Source organism: Labeo rohita, chromosome 5, assembly GCF_022985175.1.
Source record: "Labeo rohita strain BAU-BD-2019 chromosome 5, IGBB_LRoh.1.0, whole genome shotgun sequence".
Lineage (NCBI taxonomy): Eukaryota > Metazoa > Chordata > Actinopteri > Cypriniformes > Cyprinidae > Labeo > Labeo rohita.
The window spans coordinates 19,762,720-19,789,180 of NC_066873.1; the positions used below are offsets into that span (position 1 = coordinate 19,762,720).

A 26,461-nucleotide genomic window follows, 5' to 3' on the forward strand; every position below is an offset into this window, starting at 1 on the left:
CTGAACGATGTTAAACAAGGTCATCTTCTATCTCGCAAGATGGATGGGGTTATTATTAAATATCTTTGTAGGCTAATGCAGGACGCCTGTCTGCACAGAGTGGCTTTAAAGTTTAATGCACGAGGTGTTCAGGCACAAAGAGGCAAAAAGATAAAAGTAAACCAAGAATATTTTGGGAAGATGAATCACCTTCATCTGCTATTTGACACAAGATTACTCATGGAATATTTACAACAAAACTCAACTGTTTTGTTAGTTGCTAGGCAGTCTCCTGGCAGTCCGCGTCTGCTGTTCTCCCCGTCTGCCTGTGCCGCTTCAGTACGAAGCGCAATATTTTTCATGCTGTTCACTAACGTAAGTGGGAAATGAAGCACACTCTAAATCCTTTTTAATTGGCTCTTTGATTCCACAGAGTCCTGATAACGATGGGTCAACAGGCGCATGGAAGTTTTTTTTTCTCCCCAGCTGAGACACGGACTCCTGCAGAGACGCGGTTGTTTAAGGTTAAACTTCTTTTCTTTTTCTTCTTTTGCCCATTATAATTTCTTTCTTTTCTGTTTTTAATTCTCACCCATGCACCGGCATAACAATAAATGGCAGGAGGGCCAGTGTCAAACGGAGGCTTATCAGTCTAAAACACATGTGCTTTTTTTATCAACTTTTCTGCTCGGCTCAAATTGGAAAGCCCTTATTTTTTGTGTTCATGGCATGTGTAATTTTATTTTTCAACACCCCGGCCAATGAATATTTAATTAAGGAGCAAGTGGCCCTTGTTCTAACTGATTTGAATGTCTTGTCGGAATATACTACATTGCAATTACTTCAATGGAGAAATAGTGAAATAATTTAATAATTAAAAGAAAAGAAAAGAAAAGAAAAGAAAAGAAAAGAAAAGAAAAGAAAAGAAAAGAAAAGGCACACTAATTAAGAGTTATATTTTTGGAGTAGTTTATAGTCTTGCAGCAACACAAGCTGTGATAAGCAATTTCTTTATTAATTACAGGCGCTTTAATCTGGACTTCTGTGAAACGAGCCTGTTATGAAGGAACAATGAAAAATAGGTGTGGGCCCAAATTTTTGTAGTGGTCATGATTTTTTTTTTTTTTTTTTTTTTTTTGCATGCATGCATGCGTGTTGGTTCTTTAAATTACCAGGCTGTTTAAAGATGTGTTCAGTACTCTGAAGCATATAAAATGCCGTTTAAAGTGAACAAACATACAAGCCAAACTTTGACATCAGCATGGCATGAACTATAATCGCCTTATTTTCCTTTGAATGTAAGTTGTTTGAAAAAAACAAGGCGTGAATTCCTATTTTCTTGTTGTCAGGACACCACTGTGTCACAATGAAATTCATTTAGGTTTCTTTTGTGGAAACTAGAAAACGCAGAGCAACAACACATTCTGTGCAAATCTGAACAAAGTGACACTTGATGGATATATCGTGACCAATCGTGAGATTCTGGGACTTTTGTTCCAGTCACACTGAGGTGCAATTTCTATAACATACATTTATGAATTCAGATGGGAAGAGAGACAGGAGGGGAAACTTCAGACCTTCTTTGTGGCACAAAGATTTCCCACACAGCAGCTCATGCTGCTTTCCAACACTTTCATATACATCACACCGCTTCTAACCACTTTCTAAATTATACTATACAATCTAAAAAGTACCCACACTTAAAACTGCATGCTGTAAGATTATAGAATGAATAAACAGACAACAAAGCCAACAAACAAAAGCATAATGCATTTCTGAATATTTAAAGGAGACCTATTATGCCCCTTTTTACAAGTCTCAGGTGTCCCTAGAATATGTCTGTGAAGTTGCAGCTCAAAATACCCTACAGAGCATTTATTATATAATTCTGAAAATGCCCATTTGGAGTGGATGCAGAAACACGCTGTTTTCGTGCATGTCTCTTTAAATGCAAATGAGCTGCTTCTTCCCGCCCCCTTTTACAGAATAGGACTGTGCTTTTACAGCTCGTACCTCAGGTACTCTACTAAAAACATCTGTTTGGTTTTGATTATCATGTCTATGGCACTGAAATCATGCGTTTTAAACAATATTATTTTAAAATTCTGATATAGGCACTAAGTTCTCTTTCATGTCTTATTTAACTTAAACTGTCAAATACACACAAGTTTATGTTAAAACACACAGGAATTTCCAAAAACAGTGAGCTATGTCTGTGAAGGTAAACAGCTGGTAAAGAAATTGCATGTTTATATTAGATCTGTGTGGCAGCAGTGTAATATACAATAAATAAATCAATAAATCCACTGCTCTCTTGTCTCCTCCGAGGCTGGGACTCGAAATAGTGTCCTGTGCTCGTCTGTGCAGTCAGCAACAGAACAGCTATCATGCTTTGCTCGAACTTTTGCCATGCCGTTAAAATGGCAGCGCCGTGGGTGGAAAAGTGCAGATTATGGGGCGGTAATATTATAATAAGATCCCCTTTCACATGCTTGTAGAAAAAGGCTTAACACAATAAAGTTAAAGGGTTGTCCTTTTTTACGTTTTCCTGGTTGGTAGATGCACTGGAGACCAAATGATAGCACTTAAACATGGAAAAAGTCATGATGTGTCACCTTTAAAAAGAAACGAATACTGATGAGTACAAATTGCACTGATGCCACTTTGGTTGCATGACGTCATATTACGAGACGCACAGTAGTAATGGCATTATAACGACTTTGGCATCTAATTCTGTTTAAGAGGCACATCACTCACTATTTTAGAAAGGTTTATGTTGCTTTTTAGCCCTTATCAGGTGGCCTGTTTATGGTTATGCTTTTAATAAGATAAAAGAAAGAATGAGAGTAATAACTCTAAGACCAAACAATGTCTAAAATAAGCTAGAACAGTCATAAAGTTGTGAGACGTTTCCATCAATACAATTGATTTTATAGGAAAAGCTCAGCATTTATTCTGGCCTTGCCTATTTGCCGCATTAAATAAGTTCTGTAATATCCACTGATGGTTTTGTTATAGCTTGTTTTCCCCGCTGTGTTGAGCGTACAGCAGGTAATTAGTTTACTGAATCCAATGTCTTCTGTTACTACCAAAGTCCTGCTTCACTTCACTAATTGACTGAGTAATTAAAACGGTTATCTGAAGCCATATCAACATATCGGCCTGCTGACCAAGTGCCTTTTGCTTCATTAACCGAAGAATAAAAAAAAAAAAAAGAATGACTCTATCAAGCTTGTCTATCGTTTAGTTTTATTTTTAAAGTTTATGTTTTATTGGGTTTTATTTGTCACAGTGGTCTTGAACTTTATACTGACACTTATCATGCATTCATTTAGCTTATTAAAGAAACAGTTCCCCCCAAAATGAAAACTTGCTGAAAATATATTCCCCCCTCAGGCTATTCAAAATGTAGATGAGTTTGTTTCTTCATTGGAACAGTTTCAGCGTTAAAATTTGGACTATTTACTTAACACACTGGTTTTCAGTCTCTTAAATCAAGCGTGACAGTCCAGTGATGTGCAAATAATGTTCTTTTAAGTATTAACAAGTCAAACTGTTGTGCTGCTGATGGAGAGAAATGAGCTTGGTTGTCATAATTGAAATAATAATAAACAGAATTACACATTTTAATTATTCAATGGCATGTCATCTAATTATGAAAATGATTTTAAGGAATCCACATGAACAGCCTGAAAAAATTATGATTGCAGGTTTTTGAGGTTACTGTGTCCGTGAGAAAATAAACAATAAAACATTCAATCACAGAGGCGCTGAAGGAGATGAATGCTTTTATACACATCACTGCACAATGGTAGAGCTGCTGTAAAATGAAGAAAACAAACCCCAGTTTTTATTAGAACAATATTAAATCAAAGAAAACAAAATTAATGGCATGGCAAAATTAACATATGAATAACACAACTTTGGTATATACTGTATGTGTTACTCCTGGACAAACTAAATTAATTAACATCAAATGTTTTAAATAGGCAATAATTCACTAATGTTTCACAATGTGCCCTAATGATAAACAATGGGACTGGTTTTTCTGATCCATCACTAGATGCATTATATCCTAGCTCCTGGGATTAAGATTTCGTAAATTTCCCACAGTGGCCCTGCGGGACTCAACTCAGCAACATTAGCGAAGCAAACAAACACTGACAAGATATCAGCAGTAAGCCAGAAGAACATCCACAGAAATAAAACATTTTACATTTCAACAATAAATGCTTGCCATACTGCTGAATAGTCTGACAACAAATCACCACAAGAGCGTTATGCGAGCAGGTGCATTCAGGCTGACAAATCTAGACAATAGGTGTATTGTTTTGAGAAAAACAATTTTCTGGTTAAAAAAAACAAACAAAAACAATGGCCTCCAGGCATAGCTACAGCTCTAAGATGTAAAGTAGGCCAAGGTAGGTCAAGGTGACCACCAAACGTGATAAACTAAATAGTGAAAAACATGGTTCAATTACATTTAAAGGATTAGTTCACTTCCTGAATAAAAATTTTACTGATAATTTACTCACCCCATGTCATCCAAGATGTTCATGTCTTTCTTTCTTCAGTCGAAAAGAAATGAAGGTTTTTGAGAAAAACATTCCAGGATTTTTCTCCATATAGTGGTCTTCAGTGAGGATCCACGAGCTAAAGGTCCAAATTGCAGTTTCATTGCAGCTTCAAAGGGCTCTACACGATCCCAGCCAATGAATAAGTTTATTATCTAGCAAAATGATCAGACATTTTCTAAGAAAAAAATAAAATTTATATACTTTTTAACCACAAATGCTCGTCTTGCACTAGCTTGACCTCACACAGTAAGCAGAAGTACCAACCCCGTGTTTACAAAGTGAACATGCAAAGAAAGTCAAACGCCTTTTTTTAAAAAAAAGTAAAACAACGAAATTGGACTATTTGGAAGTTAAAGGATAAACTGAGAAGGAGTTTTGCACCCTAACCACAAGTGATTTTTCCAACATTATTTGTGAAGACGTGCATGTGCAAAACGAGCACTTGTGGTTGAAAAGTATATACATTTTTTAAAAATTTTGTTAGAAAATGACCAATCATTTCACTAGATAAGACCCTTATTCCTCAGCTGGGATCATGTAGAGCCCTTTGAAGCTACACCGAAACTGCAATTTTGACCTTCAATCCATTGATCCCCAATGAAGTCTATTATATAGAGAAAAATCCTGGAATGTTTTCCTCAAATACCTTCATTTCTTTGTGACTGAAGAAAGACATCATGAACATCTTGGATGACAAAGGGGTGAGTAAATTGTCAGAATATTTTTCCTCTAGAAAGTGAACCAATTCTTTAAAATGTTTTAATAGCATGAAATATACATGTATTGCTAAAGGTATATAGGTATAATATGAAGGTTTTTCATATGCAACAATATATGATCACTGACAGTGATCTCTAGAGTATATCTACAAACATTTTTAAATGCTGCTGTATTATCACAAAATTTGAGGGGAAAAAATGTATGAAAAAAAACACTTTAGACATTAAAAAATGACTTATCTACTGTTGTGCATAACTGCAGTAGTTTTAAACAGTAAAAACCTGCATATATTGGTGAAACAATAACTTAATAGAACAGGATAAAAAAAATTAACTAATAGATATCGCCTTACTTACCCAGCCAATTGATTACATTAATAATTGCAAACATTTTTTGTATTATACGTTTTCTAAAATGTTAGGTTTAAATATGCAAATAAGGGATTATTTAATGAAATATGAGCTAATTTGCATACATTTCTAGTACAAAAATCTAAACACTGGATTAAGGCAGTTTCAAAATTCTTGTTGAAAGTTAAGTCAAGAAAGTCAAGTTTTTACAGAGGGAATTTTGTGTATCTTATTGGTCCCACTTTATATTAGGTAGCCTTAACTAACATGTACTTACATCTAAAAATAAGTACAATGTCTTATTTTGTTCATACTGTACTGCAAAACGCTTTTGCTGCTATTGAGGTGGGATACAGGTAAGGTTAGGGACAGGTTTGGTGGTATGGGTAGGTTTAAGGGTGGGTTAAGGTGTAAAGGACGGGTCAGCAGTGTAATTATAAATGTAATTGCAGAAATTAACTACAGATGTTCAGGTATTTTTTAAAAATATAAGTACAATGTAAAATTATGTATGTACATAATAAGTGCATTGTACCACAGTATTAATTTAAATGTAAGTACATAGTAGTTAAGGCCACCTAATATAAAGTGGGACCCATTTTTGTCACTCCATAATTAATAAAATACTTACAACAGACAGAAAACATTATATTTTAACAAATTTTGGGGGAATACAATGTTGTATATAATCAAGCAAATTATATATGAACAAATCCTTCTGTAAAAATGTTCAGGATATAGACAGGAATAAAAATGTAAAGTTTGGTGTGTGTAAGTGCTACTGAAATGGAGATTTAGGGCTCAGTATAAGAGAAAAAACTCATTTTGAGAAAACAGCCTTCAAAAATATGTATTTTAATTAGGGCTGGCAAACGATTAATCGCGATTAATCGTATACAAAATAAAAGTTTGAGCTTGCCTAATATATGTGTGTGTACTGTGTGTAATTATTATGTATATATAAATACAGGCACATTCATGTATATGTTTAACAAATATTTACAAGTATACATATTTATTATCATTTATATATAAATGAAAATGTTTTGTACATAGATATTTCTCTTAAATATGTACATGAATGTGCTTGTATTTATATATACATACTAATTACACACAGTACACACACACATATTAGGCAAACTCAAATTTTTATTTTGTATGCGATTAATCGCGATTAATTGTTTGCCAGCCCTAATTTTAATTGAAATCTATTGACATAAATAGATAAATTGCTATAAAATAAACACTTAACAGTGACTTTTGGATGTTTTTTTCCACTAGTCTAAGAAAACAATTCATGAAAAACCAAAAAGCCCAAAATCTCAAACTTGACAGGTGCATGAAAAACTGTGTTTTTGCCTGCAGTGTCTCCCCTTAAGAAGCAAATATTTACCTCATAATGTCTTAACAATTTTCCAATTACAGTGTAAAAGCTAATTATTTCATTTTAACTTTAACTTCAAAATTATCACATTTTGTGTGTGTATGTGTACATATATGTAATATTATATATAATTTGGTCCATTTAGCCTCACTGCTGTGGATCACAAAAGAGGTCTGTAGGAAAGCGTCCAGAACAGCTTACATATCAATAGCAACAGTACACTTTAAGCATGTCTCCCCTCATTATCTCCTGCCATTATCTCCCCTCAGTGTGTCAACAAGGAGGATAAGCAGCTGTTTGTCGCTTTCCACAGGTGTTTGATCTCTCTGCATACATATGCTTATTCTTGCCCAATCTCTCCATGAGAGCTGTGCCCAACAACTGTTAACCAAGTTGGCACCTGCTCATCTGGTACAGATGCTGATAGCTCACAGACTTTTTTTGTCCTGCTTTGAATTTAAAAACACATTTTAACATTAACAGCATATATATGGATCCAACTTAACCCTTTAACCCCTGAATTTGAAGCATTTCGCTTCTCATGCCCATTCTAGAGAATGTAAAAGTCAATAAAAATGCAATTCCCTGTGTGAAATTGGTTTATGGCTCCATGAAGGTTGGACATTGCGAAGTCATGGCTACCGGCGGGCAAATTACACTATATTTTGCATTTAAGATGCTGTGTTAGAAGGTCACAGCTTCAATATCCTCAAAGTGAGAAAGCCCTTCAGTATTGGTCACACCCTTGCACTTTTTTTTCGTCATTTAGAAAAATGTAACTGTACATTATCATATCACACTTAAGCTGTAGGGTCAAGTTTTTATACAAAAAAATGTATGCATTTACTCTACTGCTAGCTTAAAGGATGTTTAACCATAACCAAAGTTAAACTCAAAAGAAAATTCCAGATATTCATGAGACCAGCTAAACAATCAATAGCAATAACAATGGGGCTCGTCGAAAACACAATTATGTTTAACTACCTTATTTGTTCTCCATTTTGTGTTACGGTTCCCAATCACATTTGTGCTGATGCCATTACTGAAGAGAAATATGCCTCTGTAGAGAATGTAGTTATTTCACTCAATGTTGAATTAGCTCATTTCAGTCCTCGGAGCTCTGGAGGGTCTAGATCTATTAACAGTCATATCACCATGTTAAGACACTGAAACTCATCATTAATGGCGATAAAAACACATCAGTCTCAATTAAGCCTCCTTTTATTGTGTTTTAACCTTCTCGTCTCCTTGAGGGCTAAATGAAGTCCAATGAGCGCTAGAAAAAAAATCAAGCAAAATTTAAAATCTCATATTTGCATTGCAGCTCTCCCAGTTCATCTCCAGCAATGGTGGTCTGCAGCAATAGCAATTGTGGCATGAGCTAAACCCCCAAACCCTTTCTGTTGACGCTTCAATTACAGCTGTGTGATGAAGTGCAGTTTGGGGGCTAAAATTTGCAGCTCATTGTTTTGAAACTGCTTTTGAAATCCCACTACCGGGATCTGTTTCAATTTGGCTCTGTGGATGTCTCTCAAACAAAGAGGACTCCCTGAAGCCTGGAGCTCATGAGTGATTAGCACAATTAATGACACTATCAATATGGCCATTTTTGGTGTTATCAACAAGCAACAGGGGAAGTAAAATTCGGGGGGAAAAATGACTCAAACTGCAGCGCCATGAGCTACTACTATGTACTGATATTACAACTGCAGCAATGTACAATATTTAAAATTAAACTTGGTGATTAGATGAGCAATATCACACGAGTAGGCTGCAGGGCGAGTGTCGTACAGAGTGCCAATATACAGCCATATCGCACAGTTACAAATGTAATATTCCATTACACAACAGTTTGATGGCACAAGTGTGCAAAAACATAAGAAGCAACAACATCTGTCTTTAAAATCCCTCTTTAGTCCAAATTACTTCCTTCCACCACAGATTCAAATCTCAGTTTGACAGTTTAACAGCTGAACTAACAAAGGAATGTTGAGTTGCTTCATTGAAAGCTTATTGTATTACTGTATTCAAAGCTCACTGTATTATGAGAGAGAGAGATGGACTGAGCAAGTGTGATTACCTGCATCTGATACAGCATTTATTCTTCAGCTCAATCTCATATTCACAATAAAATATTAGTTTGAATATGCGCTTTGTCGTACTATCCTTTCATCTGTTAAGGCTGAGTTCCTATGACAGTGCTGCTCAGTGCGTTTGCTGGCTGCGTCTTACAAGGTGTTGTTGAAAGTAAAAATAACTTCTTTTTTGCGGAAAACTATCATCATATAATGAAGACCCTAAAGGTCTTCACAGCAACCCCTCAAAATTAAATTTTGTTTTAACATGATAGCTAGAAATATATTAATATATTACTTAATGTAAAGACAGTACTACTACTAAAGAAAATATTATTAAAACAATGTTTAAGGAATATTTACCAGAAAAAAATATTTACCAGAATATATTCACCAGAAAATTGTAAATACACAACATAGTATTTTTGAAAAAAAAAAAGAAATAAATAGCCTATATTAAATTAACTCTTTATCAAATCTAATTATCCTTTATAAATTCATTAGACATGCTTTTGATTATTAAAATGTAATGAAACGATTAAAATAGAATCCAGAAAATTAACGGAAAACCGAGATTCACGAACAAAACTGAATTTGAGAAAAATTATTAAAACGTATTTTTTTTTATGTAACCATTAAAATAGTCTAGAAAAATTTAAATGGAATTTAGGAAAAAATAAAACAGATTTTATAGGATCCTCTTTATTTAATTTGTGTCTTTGTTTTATTGCATCATCTATTATTCAATTACTTTTCCTGTTTTCTATGTTTTTTTCGCAGTATCGGTTCAGTAGTAGTATCGTGATATTTTAGTCAGGTATCATATCGAAGTCAAAATTTTGGTATCGTGACAACACCACTATAGAGACACCAGAGCCAGCGGCAAATTCCAGAAGATCTGGCTGAGGTGAGGCTGCTCTTGGCGGGTTCATGAGCGCTGAACGACTGCCGTCACCCTGGAGCTCATATTGCCAAAAACATCTAAGCAAATTTTCTAATAGACGTTATCTTTATTAACAAACCGCATATTTGACGTCTAAGCAAGTGCATTCTTGCCTAAAAACTTTCAAAACTACATTCCGTGACACAAAAACAGTATTATTTATAAAATTATAGTGGATTTGGGCGTCCGCCATGACACTCTGAAATACTGCAAGCGGAGTGATACAAACAGTGAAACAATTTGGAATTCCGATGTCACTAGAATATCACATTCCTCTCAGCCAATTAAATTCGAGGACCACAAAGTAATGTTGTATAAAGAGATAGTCTACTGTCCAAGAAAAGAAAAATCAATGAGGATTATCATAGTGGATATGGATGTTTTTGTAAAATGACAATTTAATGTTTTACTGTTTGTTTGAGGTGTTGTGTTGCTGTGGTCGTCATTTACTCCCAACATCTGAGCCGCTGAAGATGCAGTGGATTATGTTTATTTGTGAAGGGAATGTGGCTTCCGATCTTCATATATGGGCCTATGTTCGCGCAAATAATTTGTGATCCAGCTTCACTTACAGCAGAAGTGAGTATAAGGTTTTTTTTATGAATCTTTGCGATCGTCTTTCCTTATAACGTGGTTGTTAGGAAGTTTAGCGGCTAAACACGGCTAAATGCAGCAAAAGTAAACATGCTCGTCACTCCACAGAGAGAAGAGAGGGGCGGGGCGAGCAGAGCTCATTTGCATTTAAAGGAACAACCCCTTAGAATGAGATGATTTTTGCAGAGCTCATTTGGACAAGGTAAAAAGGTTGTTGTTTTTCACAGCCACTGAGAATTTTTAACCAAAGTATATTACAGACTTTTCATTAAGACCCTAAAGAATCATATCAACTTGTGGAAAATGGGCATTCGATGACCCCTTTAAGACAGTGTCTTGAAAACAAGTCTAACCAGCCAGCATTTAGCTAATTAACTAATCTGATTAAGCAATGTTTTTATGTAACTGACTTAAAATTCACAACCAGTCTAAAAGAAAAAGAATTGATGACTACCCTGCAATCCTTTATACAACCACAGAACTTGGCGTAAAACAAAAGGGAGCACATGGAAATTACTAAATCTAATTTATCAGAGTATGAATGAATATTTATTATGGAAATAAGTGAATGGGAATGTTCTCAGCATAATTTAATTTCCCCCCCCTCAAATCATCCTTCAGTCCAAGTTTGACTCCTCTGCTGGTCCTGTGTTTGACAGCCCTGATATATGGTAAAATATCAACTGAACATCCACAACAAGTCTTTTTTAACAGATATACTAGACCACAACAACATATCTACAAAATAACAAAGCGCTATGGAACAGTACTAAACAAACTGGAGATTCGCTGTCTAACCTCTGTCTGTTTCTGTTTGGTTACTCATGTTTGTTTTGTTCCGGACATGATCCACTCGGATGATGAAAGATTTACTGTATCTCACAGTGAGAAGACCTGACCGCGACAATACTGTACATCAAACTGCCATGATGAGAATAATATTCAGTGCCCACTGAAACAAATCCATTGTCCAATTTTACATGCCGATAATAAACTGTGAAAATCTGTAATTGTTTTTAAGACATCTACTGAATTTTAATCAGTTTAGCTTTTTTGTTTTTTGAACTGTTTTATCATCAGTAAACACAAGTTTGTTGTGAAAAGAGCTGAGAGAAAATGGATTCCACACACACAGCAAATCCCAGATGGTTCTTGTTGAACTTATAAACGATCTGTTCTCTCCATTAAGAATATCAAGAGAACTGAATGGTGTAGAGAGATGGCGAAGGAAGGACATGGAGAGTCATACTGACTTGGGAGTGAGATGGCAGCCAGCCAGTATCTGCTGTCCAGAGAAATTGATCAAGGAAAGGGGACCTGGGTTCAGAATAATTGAATTAAGGCTGACAGAAGCGCTGACCAAAACCTTCAGACACAGGTGATACTACAAGGTCATGTGATTCAGGGACCATCACAACTGGTGAAAAATAGCATAGAGGAGAAACGAATGACAGTGTTAGATGATGTCTAATAGTTAGCTTGATTGCAGTGCGTTTGGGTCACTGGATTAGCTACGTTACATATAAGCGATACTAATGACGGGTGAACAAAGGTATAGTGGGACACTTAATCGTAATCATCCATCATTACGTGAGTTTCTATAAATCTGCATTAACTTCATCCGAAATTAGTGTGCAATGACATTGACGTGTCCATTTAAAAACAAAGCCAGTGACAAAATATAAGAAAGTGTCTCACTTTACCAACAGTTAATGTATACTCATCTGCAGTCTTCGCATGGAAGAATTTAATCAGCAACAAATATGAAAAATTACCTAGGAGCAAAAACACTGTTAATGCAAAAACCACCCATGGACTGCTGTAGGCTAACAGCACAAATCTTTGGTACTTATTATGTTGACATTTCACGAAAAAAAGACTGAACGCATTAAAAATGAGATTACTTGCAAATCTGCAACAAACCCCCCCTGCAAAAATTATGATATTTTTAATTTATTGTAATGTTTTAATCTTTTGACAGCCCAAATTCATCAAGCAAAAGGGATTTTGTTCCTCCTTTATGACTGCAGCAAATTGTCTGAAGTGACAAAATTGACTCTCAGCCTCGAATGTGACAGAACGGCGCCGCAATAACTCCTTGCTAGACAGGTTTTTCCTTTTTCCGCTCCTTACGCTCAGAGATAATGCTCTCCGCAGGTACACCATCTCATCATGGCCAATTGTTTCCCCCGTGTGTGCTTTATCTAAGCTGGTCTGAGACTGTTCAGCCTCATTGAACATCAATGGCCCTCCTCTTCATCCCCTCTTACCGAGCCATCAGCGCCAACATCCCTTGGCATCAAAGCTGTAACAAAGGCAGGGATTCTGCTGCACCGCAGGACGTGGAGGAAAAATGGGGGAACAGACGAGCAGAGAAACCTCACACAAAAAGAGAGAACAAGGTAGAGTGAGGGGTTTTGCTAACTCTTGTGAGGAGGGAAATTAAATTTTGACCTTGTAAACTGAAGGTGTTTTAATAGGAAAGTTGAGTTGATTGTTAAAATAATATTTTAATGCTCTAAAATTGAGATCAAATCAGACATTCGGGAAAAATCAGGTCATTTGAGCCTACTGTAAACAACAGCTGTGTAATCTAAAGCAAAATACAAATTTAAGCAGAAAGAGCAAATCTGATTCAAAGCGAGTCTTTAAAGTGAGCGTGCGACTTCCCGATGCTGCAATAATACGGTCCATGTGACTGAATTGAGTCCCCCGTCTATTTCACACTTTGCGAGCAGCCCAATTGCCATATTTATCACGACAACTCAAGACATAGAAAAGTACAGAATTCATCAACACTTCATTGTAACATCAGACAGAATAAAAGGCGGACGCTCCAATCCATGACAGGGTCCTCATCTGAGCCCGCCGAGGTTCCAATTTGTCACAGAGATTCATAACAAAGCCTGTCTCTCTCTAAACACACTTTAATTTCCCAACTCCACCTGGGCCATGAGAACACCTGCCTTTGTAAAAACCCTTCTAGCGGTGAAGTCAGAATGCGTTCCAGGTAGCTTTAATATGCTCAAATGCAATTCATCGCAATGCTGAAACCAAACAATGACTGGGAGCCATATGCCTGTAACATTTGTACTGATAAATCCCAATAAAGAATTAATGAAGCCCAGATCAAATCTGCAAGCTGTTGCCCTCTCATCTGTGCTGGACTAAAATATTTCCACCAGAGTCCGCTGGGATTGTTGCAACCTAAAGCACTACAGGCCATCAATGAATCAAGGAATGTATTGGCATCCCAGTAACGTGCCCCCAAACACTGGCTGGAAAATATGGTACCAGGTGGACCTATTCATAGTGTGATCTTTATGTTACTGCCGGAAAGCCTGTGGTAAATGACATGTCAGAACCCAAAACATTGATTATACCGAATTAGGAGTTTATTACAATATGGATTCCTGCCTTAAATTTTACCTGTTGCAGATTAACAGATGACTGTAAAAAATTATACACACAGTGGACCCAAAGAAATGTACTTGTAAGTTTCAATTAATAAATATCATTCATTTCATTCCTATTTTCAAGGCCACATTTATTAAAAAAAAAGTAATAATGCATGTTTTTTCCTTCTGGAGCATCAGTGAGTGTTTGAACCTACTGTAATAGTTGCATGTGAGTCCCTCAGTGTGTTAAGATGGTTCTCAGAATCATACAGTCATTGTTGGAAAGGGTTCAACTACACAAAAATGCTGGAAAACCAAAGAATTTGTAGGACCTGAAGGATTTTCTGTAGAACAGCAGCAGTTTAACTGTTCAGGACAAACAAGGGACTCATGAACAACTATCACTAAACCAAAAAACACAGCTGTGGATCAGGTAACAAAACAGTGTTAGGAATCAAGTGTATGTAAACTTTTGAACCAGGTCATTTTTATAAATTCAACTATTATCCATGCTCTTGTGGACTATATGTAAACATCTTTAATGTGAAATATCTTATTCAGGTCAGTATTAAATAAACAATAACATGCATTTTGTATGATTCCTCTTATTTTGGTAAAATAATTAACATTTTTAATGATTCTGAAGGGGGGTGTAAACTTTTGACCTCAACTGTATTGTATTTGTGAACTTGTGTTAAGCTATTCTTTTTAATAGTTAACTTTTAACTATTTTTGAATTTTTCAGATCATCAGTTACCAAAGCTCAGGAAATATTGGTCACACAGAGATTTATTTCAAATTTCACCAAGATGTTTACTCACTAAAAACATCCACAGATCATGCTTTCATGTCATTAAGTCTTCTTTTACCATAACAAAGTGGTTGTATCTAAGTGTGTGAGTTGTTTACTTACTTTTTAAAATAATTCTTCCCGTTAATGCCATAATGTTCTTCATTCAGACTGATTCGTGAACACGCACAAACAAAAGAGGGAGTATTTATCATATGAACTAATCACAGCCAACCAAAACCAGTCATAACCAATCATATCGCAATAGAATCATTGCCTTCTCCCACGTGACTTTCCTCCATTAATTTTCAATTACCCCCCACCAAACCCAGTATGCTTTAGGGGTTAAAACTCTGTTAAAACTCAGTGGGCTCAGGGGAGGCGAGGGAAACGCGGATTCGTGCTGTAACTTTACCTGCTGGTGGCGCTGTTGGACAATGTTTATTTAGAAAAACGAGTGATTTATACACTTTTTAATGTTATATTTTGTTATACTGGCATTGTTTCATTTTTGTAGTACAATTTTTTTTCTCTTCCAATATTTTGAGTAGGCACTGCCTCCCCCTTGCCTCCTCGGAGGAAATGCCCGTAAGTGATTGTAAGTAGTTACTCTGCTAGGATACCTGTGTGAACCAGAGGAGAACTTCATACATTTAGAAAAAGAAAAGAAAAGTGAATTTAAGAAAAGGAAAAAACTGTTTAATGTTATGTTATCTATACAATAAAATTCCACTTTTGGGGCCATTATATGTTCATACAGAGCTAAAGGCTTTGCAAATCCCTGGATGATGACAAAAGAATCAGAAAGAAATAGAGAGTACAGAGTGATTGTTTTGCAGGATGGAATGATCAGACTGATTATAAAACTATGATCAATCCAATACAAATTCAAAATGAAAACCAGTTCTTACCTTTAACCTGAACGCCAATACGAAAGTAGACATCTGAGCTACTGAGGTAACGCTCCACCAAAATATAGTACCACTGCTCCCAGGATGGCAGCGGGACCTCCAGCTCACAGGGAGCATTCTCTCTGCAGTCCATAGCACTGGAGTTATGCACTGGCGGTGCCCTCGAGCGGATTTTCAGCAAAACCGGGCAGCTCTCCCCACTTTTGTTCTTTGTATTGCAGTCCACGAGCTGTACCTTCACCCGAGAGATGTAGTTTGGGATGAACACTCTGCCAGGTACAAGAGAGAGAAATGTAGAGGACATCTGCTCGAAAGCTACACTGACTTTAGCAGACATTGTCTTATGTGATACAAAAATCATATTAAGCAATACTAGTGTGCTTATTGAAATGCCAAGGCAATATATAAACGAGAATGTGTTTTTGTACTCTTGGGAAAACTTTAAACTTCAACTCATTATAACAAACTTGTTGAAAATGCATAAAACAATTAAGTGGTATCTCTCCGTCTTAATTTTCTACATCAATAGCAACTAATCAGCAAGCTGCCCTTTTCAATTTGAACAGAGATGGAGAACAACTGCGAAGTTAGAATAAATAATTTATATCTACATTTTTGGCCGTGAAACAATTGGCTTTGTCTTTTGGTTTTTGATAATTAACGATATGAACAGCACACCAAATGTTCAATCAAACAGAACACAACTTGTTTACAGATCCGCTGGATCGCTTCGGGAAAAGAAGTGTTTTGGAACGTGAACTTGGTCTTTGAAATTTGCCTTGAAATTAAAAAAAATCATTTATTGCATGGTTAATTTATCCCTTCTTCCAATTTTACGCAGCACTGTTTTGTATTTCACAACTGATTAAATAGTATGTCCTATTATGAATAACACAAACTCTTATAAAAACTTAATTTAATTGACAAACTTATCTTTGTCAACTTAAATAACAAGAGCTATGCATAATAACTATATTTAACATAGTCCAGTAGATTTTATTACACATTATTTCATGTGGCAGACATCCTATATATGCTATAAAATAGTATATACTAATACCCAGACATCCATTAAACAGCAGCTTCCCAAGTGTCACAGCATACAATGCACTGACCTTCTGAAATGCTTGCTGGAAACCAGCTTTTAATGATACAAAAAAGCCCATCTTCATAATGTCCAGTGCTCAAGGTCTTTTCTGTGTACCCTGTTGTTTATGAATGCATTTCATCACCTCTCCCTGCTCCATTTTCCTCTTTTTCATTTAGAAAGACTTTATTTGCTAATTGAGAGGAGAGCTTTAATATCTGAATCTAATGAGAGTAGAAGCCTGAAATGGAGGGAAGCTTCAGAAAAGGATGTGTGTAGAATTGTAAAGTGTTGAGAGCAGAACGAGGGAGAGAAAAGGTGAGAGACATGCACGGTGTGTGCGTCCTCGTGTCTGATAAGAAAAGATGTGTGAAAGTCTGCAAAGACGACAAATGAGTAGAAATGTCCACAATTTTAGAACAGTTTTATTTAAGGGTTTGGAATAACATGAAGGTGATTACACCACCGTTCATGAGAATGGGTTCGGCATTTTAATGTTTTTGAAAGTGCTCACAAAGACATTTATTTGATCAAAACTGTGTTCTATTCTGGTCAAGCTAATTTGTCAGTGTCACTTTGTCCTTTAGAAATTAATTTAATATGGTGATTTGGTGGTCAAGAAACATTTCTTATTATTATCAACAGTTGTTTCCATCACCCTGTTTTTATGCACAGTTTGAAGCACTGCATCAGAAACAAATGATGGAAACAGAGAAAAAAAAACTTAATTCACAGAAAAGTTGTTGTTTTTTTGCCGTTTTCCGCATTTTTTTAGATAGGACAGTGGAGATTGACAGAAAGAGAGTGGGAAAGAGAAAGACGGGGTGGGATTGGGAAAGGTCCACGAGGCGGGATTCAAACACGAGACACCCGAAGAGCAACTGTGCCATGCGTCGGCATGCTACCCACAAGGCTCTCGGCGGCGACAAAAAAGTTTTAACACTCGCATGAGGTGGTTTTTGAACTGAGCAAAAAAAAGGGGTTCATGCGAATAATGTGAGATAGAACAGCATTTATGAATAAATTCCTCCAAGCACACAAAGAAATCATGTGACTTTGCACTATGAGACAGGATAACTTGGGACCGATCTCGTTGCACAGCATCTGAAATGTTGTTATGGTCATTCTGAAATGCCTAAGCAAAGTCTGTCCTCAAAGTATTACTGTATAATTGTCTCCCAGAACCATTTTACGTGACTGCGTTCCCAAACAGCAGGTAGCCACATCTTAAAGCAATGACCGCATTTATTGCATTTCATCGACTTTCTCTGAGGCGCAATTAATTTATTATATATATAAAAAATTATTATATTCAGTGGCTTCTCCTACTTTTCTTAGTGATATTTAGTGCCAGTTTATCAGGAAGTGACTATTTTGTTCTCTTTGACTCGTTGGATGGAAATGGTGCTTATTCGCGAATGTTTTAAATTAAATATGCAACTTGGGATGGAAACCCGGCTAGTGTTGAAACAGATGTGCTGCTTAATATTTTCATGGAAACCATGATACATTCTTTCAGGATTATTTTCAGGATGAATAGAAAGTTCAAAAGAACAGCATTTATGTGAAATAGACATTATTTGTAACATTATAAATGTCTTTACTGTAACTTTTATTCAATTTAATGCACCTTTGCTGAATAAAATTATTGATAAAAGTAGTAACCTTTCAGGGGGGAAAAAACGACCCTAGACTTTTCAACATTAGTGTAAATGATGACAGACTTTCCATTTGGAGTAAAGTATCGCTATAATTTTTGTTGATTTTATTTGTGTGTGTGTGTGTATTAAGGTTACCTCACTGAAAAATGCTGTCATTAATTACCTGTTGAATAAAGTCGTTGTTTTCTTTGCACACAAAAAGTATTCTCATAGATTCATAAAATGACGGTCGAACCATTGATGTCACATGGACTATTTTACCATGTGCTTACTACCTTTCTGGGCCTTGAACGTGTCAGTTCGTTGCTAGCTATGCAGGGTCAGAAAGCTCTCGGATTTCATCAGAAATATCTTAATTTGTGTTCTGAAGATGAACAAGGTCTTATGGGTTTAGAACAACATGAGGGTGAGTAATTAATGACAGAACTTTCATTTTTGGGTGAACTAAGTCAGCTTGGATATATGTCAGCTTAAAAACAGTCACTCACTTGTAGAGTACAGATCTATTGTGAAGAGGAATCATCTGGTCAATGAAGTAACCAGGATACAGCACCGAAATCCCAATGAGCCTCTGAACAATGAGCTGAGGTTGAAAGAGGTACTGACATTCCTCATGAAGACCCTGTACAAAAACAGTGAAACAAACAGGAAACAGATGGATTAGTTACAGGCTCACTCGGTATCCACCTTCAAATAAACCGAGCCATGGAATACAGTGTCACAACAAAACATATGTATACATGCGTATCATGATATGGAAATGCTCGTGGAAGTGGGGGAAACTCCCACTGTGAGAGCCGTATGATCACTTCAAATGGAGGGAAACTGTCACTGCATTTGCATTGCTTCTGATGATTTGCTGTGTGATATTTCGCATGGCCAACTGCACAACAACTCCCACCTCAGACTCTGGAGAAAAAGATCAAACACTATTGCCGTTTCTCCACTTGGTGAATAATTCAGATAAAAGATTTTGAACTGTCTGCAATTTTTGACTGATTCTAAAACAAGTGGAGGATCCAGCCAATACCTTGTCTTCTTTGAATTGTGCTTTTACATTTGCATTTCTTCTTTTAGCAGACACCTTTGTGTAAAACGATTTTAAAAATAAGGAATACAACAACATGAATGATTCATCTTTTAAAGAAGCAAGAACAATTTATTTGGAGAAAATAAAGGAAAAACAAGAGTTGGGGATTGAAATTCATGAATAAAAAATTAATACTGAGCACAGGGGAAATCTGAGACATTTATTTGGCAGATTCTGATTAATTATGCCTCATATAAAACCATGTGTCAAAAAATGTTAATTCCTTGCTCAAAGTGTAAGGCGATGTGCCTTTCACTGGGTGTGCCTGGTATAAATGACAAATGGGAAATATAATACACAACTTTTTAAAAGTTTGGGCTTAGTATGACTTTTTTTAATCAGCAAGGATACATTAAATTGATCAAAAGTGACAGCAAAGACATTTATTATGATACAAAAGATTTAAACGCTGTTCTTTTTGAACTTCTTCATCAATAATTCATGAAAAAATCAGCAGCACAACTGCTTTCAACATTGCTAATACTATTAAAAAATTGTTACTTGAGCAACAAATCAAATATTAGAATAATATCTGAAGGATCATGTGACACTGAAGACTGGAGTAATGATGCTGAAAATGTTGAATATATTAACATAGAAAACAGTTACTTTAAACTGTAACAATATTTCACAGTATTACAGTATTTTTGATCAAATAAATGATAGAGACTTACTTCAAAACATTTTTTAAAAAATTACTGACATCAAATGTATTTGAACATGCCACTGACAACTATAGGATATATACACTGCTTTAACAGACTATACTAAGGCTTTTTAAACTGAACTGTTTTGTTTTCACCATTACAGGATCACAGTTGGCAGTGTTATCAAGAGATGCGTAGCTGTAAAAACCACATTGGTTTCGGTATACGACAGATGTTGTGGCGTATGCTCCAATTAAAGATACGAAGATCTATATAGATTCGCAGACAATTTTTCACAGTGCAACTGCATGAAGACTTGAGGTGTGAGAAAGGGAGGTGGAGGGATTAAAGACGGAGAGAAGGTGGGAGAATCCAAGAGCTTTTATTTATTACGGCACACCGTGGCAAATTACAATGCAGCGTTTCATCATGGAAACCTCGGCTTCTCTCACGCAGGTACTCCTGCCCTAAACACATTCATCATTGTCGAAAGGCGTAGTACAACCCCTCCTCTCCTCTCCGCTAGGCCAGCCTCTTTTCTTACCACACAGTCTCCACACAGAGAAACACAATCACAGCAAACAAAGAGGTATTAAATGTCTAGGAATCACACTAAAAGAATACATTAGCTTTCTAAGAGTGCGTGTTCCTCTGTTTCCGCCGTGCGTACTAGACTACCGCCTGAGACGCGGGGTCATTTTCACTGGCTTTTTCAACCCACAGCGTTGTCGAATGTCAACCGCATATCACTGCTGGCTTCCTGTTGAGGTCAGTCAGCCATGTTATTACTTCATAAGGTAGGGAGTGAGAGTCTGCTGCCGCATCTGTCAGTTCAATGCAGTTAAACAATAAGCGAGCAGTCGGCAGCAGCGACGCCCTCTTCCAGTACTGAAATGCTATTCAGTAGACGTGAAGTGAGGGGGCGGGGCAAAGGAAAGAGCTAATTGGCTTGCAGTGGTGTGTGATTAATTATGCTGCGGGATTCACTGCATCGATAGTCATCCTATAATTAGATATTTTTCAAGACATGACATTTTTTTAAAAATCTTTCAAAAGCCTCAACAAAATTATGTGTGCTTCATGTCATTTCCAAAAATTCTCTGTGATGTGAATTAGTATCAGTATAACACATATTCCAAGAATTAACAAAGGCATTCATCTGCTATACACATGATATGATTATGACATTAAGCATTAAAACATAGCTGGCAGCATCACTGTATAAACACATCATTGTGCATCTTTATAGCAGCTGTTAAAAACTGCAGAGACATTATAAAATACATAAGCTTTTTTTATTGCATTTTTGCTAAGAAAAGCGGGTAATACATATATACACTACTATTTATTTAGCAGGGATGCAATAAACTGACCAAAATGACATAAAAAAAATTATATTTCAATATAGTTCTCTTTTTCTATTTTCATTTTTCTGAAGTGACCTGTTTCAGTTTTATCAATTGCCATGTGATGTGCTAAAAGCAGCAAAAAGTTGACTTTTGATAATAATAAGAATTGTTGAGCAGCATATTAGAATTATTTCTGAAGGATCATGTGACACTACTGTTTTTACAATATGTTGGATCAAATAAAGGTAGTAGCAGTGCGATATGGCTGTATAGGCTATATTGGCGCGGTTGTGATTCGGGCGTAAGTAATTACAGTGTTCGGATATACCGTCATATTGCACAGCTATGAGCGTAATATTGCATTTATACAACAGTTTGATGGCACAAGTGTATAAATACATACGAAACAACAACAGAGTGTCTTTGGTCTGAACTACTTCTTTCCGCCATGGATTAAAATCCTAAATTGACAGTTTAACACCTGAGCCCAAGCTAAAATTCCAAATTCAAAAATGTCACTTTAAAGCTAGTAAGGAAGAAACTAAATAACTTACTTGTTTACAACCCTGTTTCAGTCCCTTTCAATATGAAAGTCTTTATTGCTGACTCACTCATAAAAACATTCTCTTGTCGTCATCTAATGGCAGAATAATGTAACTAAAATCACCATCACAAACACACACACTGTTTCCCAATACTAATTACTATTATTAAATCCTACTATTATTTATATAAAATGTTATTTATTGAATAATAGTATTTATTATTAAATGGATAGTTCTGGTCCTTGATTCTGATTGGTTGAGCAGCGTTCGAAGCTGTTGTAAATGCTACAAACATACACCTTTGTTTACTTTTGTGTGTTGCTTGGCAACCACTTTGTTGCAACCACAACTGTTTCTGAGGAGCTACATTGTTTGGTGGAAGAATGCTGTTTTTATTAGTATCATTACACTTTATTTGTTTTATTTATTGAAACCTTACTACGAAAATGGAATAATCGTTTTATAAAAGCAATACGCTCTGTGAAGCCATGAAGCTAGCAACGCTCCTTAGCTGTTATAAATTCACTGTAAACCACAGCTTGTTCGGGCTTATTGCTTTAATAAACAATAACAGCCATCATAAAAGTTGCTAGGCAATTTGGTCAAAAGTACAAAGGCAGTGCTCTGATACACAGCATTAAATTTACATAAAAAAATAACGTGATGAGATTTTTAAATTAATGAGACCAAAGACTCCCTGTTAGATTTACCCAAAAATGAATAATATCTCATGTTTAACCACTACAGAGACAAATTTCAGAAGATCTGGCCGAGATAAGGCTGCTCTCAGAGGGTTCATAAGCACTGAATGGCCGTTGACACCCTGGAGCTCACATCTCCAAAAACATTAAAGCATTTTTTCAAACAGATGTTGTCTTTATTAACAGACTGCATATTTGAAGTCTAAACAACTACATTCTCGCCTAAAAACTTGTAAAACTACATATTTTGTGACACAAAAACAGTATTATTTATAAAATTATAGTGGATTTGGGAATCCGCCATGACACGTGCTGTGTGAAATCCCGCAAGTGGAGTGATACAAACGGTGCAATGAGTTCTGTTATCACTAGAATATTGCAGTCCTCTCAGCCAATCAGATTCAAGGACCAGAAAGAACTGTTGTATAAAATATTTGTATATAAGTAAATAAACAATAGTATTCAGACACTGAATATATACACAGTAATAAAGGAAGGCACAACATGCTAACAATATAAATATTAGTATCTTTGTAGAAAAAATGACAGGAAATACATAAATGAACAAATAAAAAACTAAAAAGGAGTTTTTTAATCTTTTTCTATCTGAATCCTGTATAATACTTTGTTTCACCATGCATATTAGATATTACAGACAATTACAAACTAAACCTCTTTTATAAACAGGACAAATAAGGTTTTGTCTTCGTATAATTATGCTTGAAAGACTTACGAAGACATTTCTGGTTAGTGAATATAATGCAGCCGACGCAGTCTGGGTATTTTCAAGGGATTGAACGTTTCAGTGCACTTGAGTGGTTTTGACAACGGGACACCTTAGTAACGGCTGACTCCCTGGCCAGCGCGCTGACGACGTCCCATGCAAGAAGCAAGCAAATCATCCACCATTTATTCTTCGCCGCTTTCATGATGACAGTAAACATCAATATCAATATTTCGGAAGAAGCAGCTAATCAAAACCACATATTTTTTATCATTTGCTCTAATGCTTAATGCACCTCATCTCCGAAAGTCTCAGAGCCTTGGCTTCATAAGTAGCCATGATGCACTAGAGGTATGTGTTGTAATGGTGGCGGAACACATTCTCATTTCATTAAGGCCTATTTGGTGGATTTGCACCACTGGGCAGGTGTCACAGCATAGACGGGTTTCTGAGTCATGTCTCGCTCATTATCTCTGGTGTATTATCAAGGTCTAATTCGCTCTCAGCTTGATTAGAAGACTCATTCATTTCAGCATGAACCGCTCTGCAAATCACTTCTGCAGCCATAAGCCAGAACTAAGATAGTCTCAAGACGTCGAATCTGTCTTCTAGGTAATAAGTAAAGCATTTACATGGACACGCAAAGAACAATTCATTGGTGGCTTCCCCTGTTACAGCAAAGGATTTTTCATAGACTGCCATGCAGTTTGCTATTGCTAGCACACTACTCACTACTAATTATACATAGGCTGTATATAAACTACCCAGCTGACTACACAGCATAATACAAGAATGTGTAGTTATGGTATCAACCAGCAGAGACTACCAGGGTCAAACTAACCAGTTAACCTTAATCCCCTAAGATGAACTACAGTACATGCCAGGAGCAGGATATATAATGCGACCCAATGCGATGTCTTCATTCTGACCTTCATTTCCAGTGTAATAGATATGCACCAATTTTGAAAATGTCTTTTTTGATGTGCAACATTTTAATAGAATTTTTTTTTTTTTTTTTACAGAAAACTGAATTAAATTGCACCACGTTGGAATAATTATTGTAGAATATTTTTAGTTGTTTCAGATTTACTATTTTTAAAGAATTTTAAACTGTGCAATATTCAGAAATTAGAAAGAGTTTTACTGGACAAGTGTACTCACACACACACACACACACACACACACACACATATTGACTCACAGTAATACAACTAAACACAAGAGAAGATATGAACACAATAATATGAACGTGAATAGTAAATGTACAGATAGTTATATACAGTACAATATGTTTACAATACAGTACAAATGACAATATAATAATATAATTTTAAATGTAATTTATTGCTGTAATGGCAAAATACAGTAAATATACAGTAAAAGCAGTAATATTGTGAAATACTAATATGGTTATTACAGATTTCTATTTCAGTATATTTTAAAATGTAATTTACTTCTCATTACTCCAGTCTTCAAAATGACCAATGTTGAAAACAATGTGCTGCTTAATATTTTTGTGGAACCGTGATTACCTTTTTTGAGGATTCTTTACTAAAAAGAACGTTCAGTAGAACAGCATTAATTTAAAATATAAATATTCCTAAAATTATACATGTATTTACTGTCACTTTTGATTATATTAATGTATCCTTGTTGAATAAAAGTAATTTCTTAAAGGAGAAGTTCACTTCCAGAACAAAAATTTACAGATAATCTACTCACCCCCTTGTCATCCAAGATGTTCATGTCTTTCTTTCTTCAGTTGTAAAGAAATTGTGTTTTTTGAGGAAAACATTTCAGGATTTTTCTTTATATAGTGGACTTCTATGGTGCCCCCGAGTTTGAACTTCCAAAATGTAGTTTAAATGCAGCTTCAAAGGGCTCTAAACGATCCCAGCCGAGGAAGAAGGGTCTTATCTAGCAAAGCAATTAGTTATTTTCTAAAAAAAAAAATTACAATTTATATACTTTTTAACCTCAAACACTTGTCTTCCCTAGCTCTGCATGAACTATGTGTGTTCCGGTTCATGACAGTTAGGGTATGTTGAAAACCTCCCATCTCAATTTCTCCTCCAACATCAAAATCATCCTACATCGCTGCAGACCCAGTGTTTATAAAGTGAAGGTCAAAGAAAAGAGTCAGCGGCAAAGTAGGTCAAATGCCTTTTATGAAAAAAGGTAAAACAGCGATTTAGGATGATTTTGAAGTTGGAGGAGAAAATGAGATGGGAGTTTTTCAACATACCCTAACTGTCTTGAGCCAGAAAACACAGAGTTCAGGCAGAGCTAGACAAGACGAGTGTTTGATGTTAAAAAGTATATAAATTGTTTTTTTTTTTTAGAAAATAAACAATTGTTTCATTAGATGAGACCCTTCTTCCTTGGCTGGGATCGTTTAGAGCCCTTTGAAGCTGCATTTAAACTGCATTTTGGACATTCAAACTTGGGGGCACAATAGAAATCCATTATATGGAGAGAAATCTTGAAATGTTTTCCTCAGAAAACATTATTTCTTTACGACTGAAAAAAGAAAGACATGAACATCTTGGATGACAAGGGTGTGAGTACATTATCTGTAAATTATAATTCTGGAAGTGAACTACTCCTTTAAAAAAAAGTGTAAATATAAAAAATAAATCTATGGGTATAAAATAAGATGTAAAATAATAATTTGAATAGATTGCCTGAGGGAGAAAATTGTTCTTAAAATCTAAAATGCCTGCCAAAGGGCAAAAGTATATAGTAAGCAAGTATTTCATTCAGTAAGTACAAAGTTTATTAAGTAATAATGTCCTTCTACTCTGAATGCAATGTTTTATCCAAAACGTAAGGAACTACTACTACACAAGCTACGTGTAAGTAAATAGAAACATCAGTTTTTAGCTTAAAATTGCAGATTGGAGATGTAGGTGGGATAATAAGGATGGAAAAGC

At 35.8% G+C, this 26,461-nt stretch overlaps 1 protein-coding gene across 2 annotated transcripts in view; it reads right to left on the bottom strand.

Moving 5' to 3' along the window:
- tmem8b (transmembrane protein 8B) overlaps nt 1-26,461 on the bottom strand; it is a 170,617-nt gene that overhangs the window by 65,866 nt on the left and 78,290 nt on the right. For both annotated transcript variants that reach the window (XM_051110840.1, XM_051110842.1), the window contains 2 exons: nt 18,961-19,094; nt 15,725-15,993 (listed from right to left, as the gene is read on the bottom strand). In XM_051110840.1, the coding sequence (XP_050966797.1) occupies nt 15,725-15,993; nt 18,961-19,094 (403 nt within the window). The remainder of the gene's footprint in view (nt 1-15,724; nt 15,994-18,960; nt 19,095-26,461) is intronic.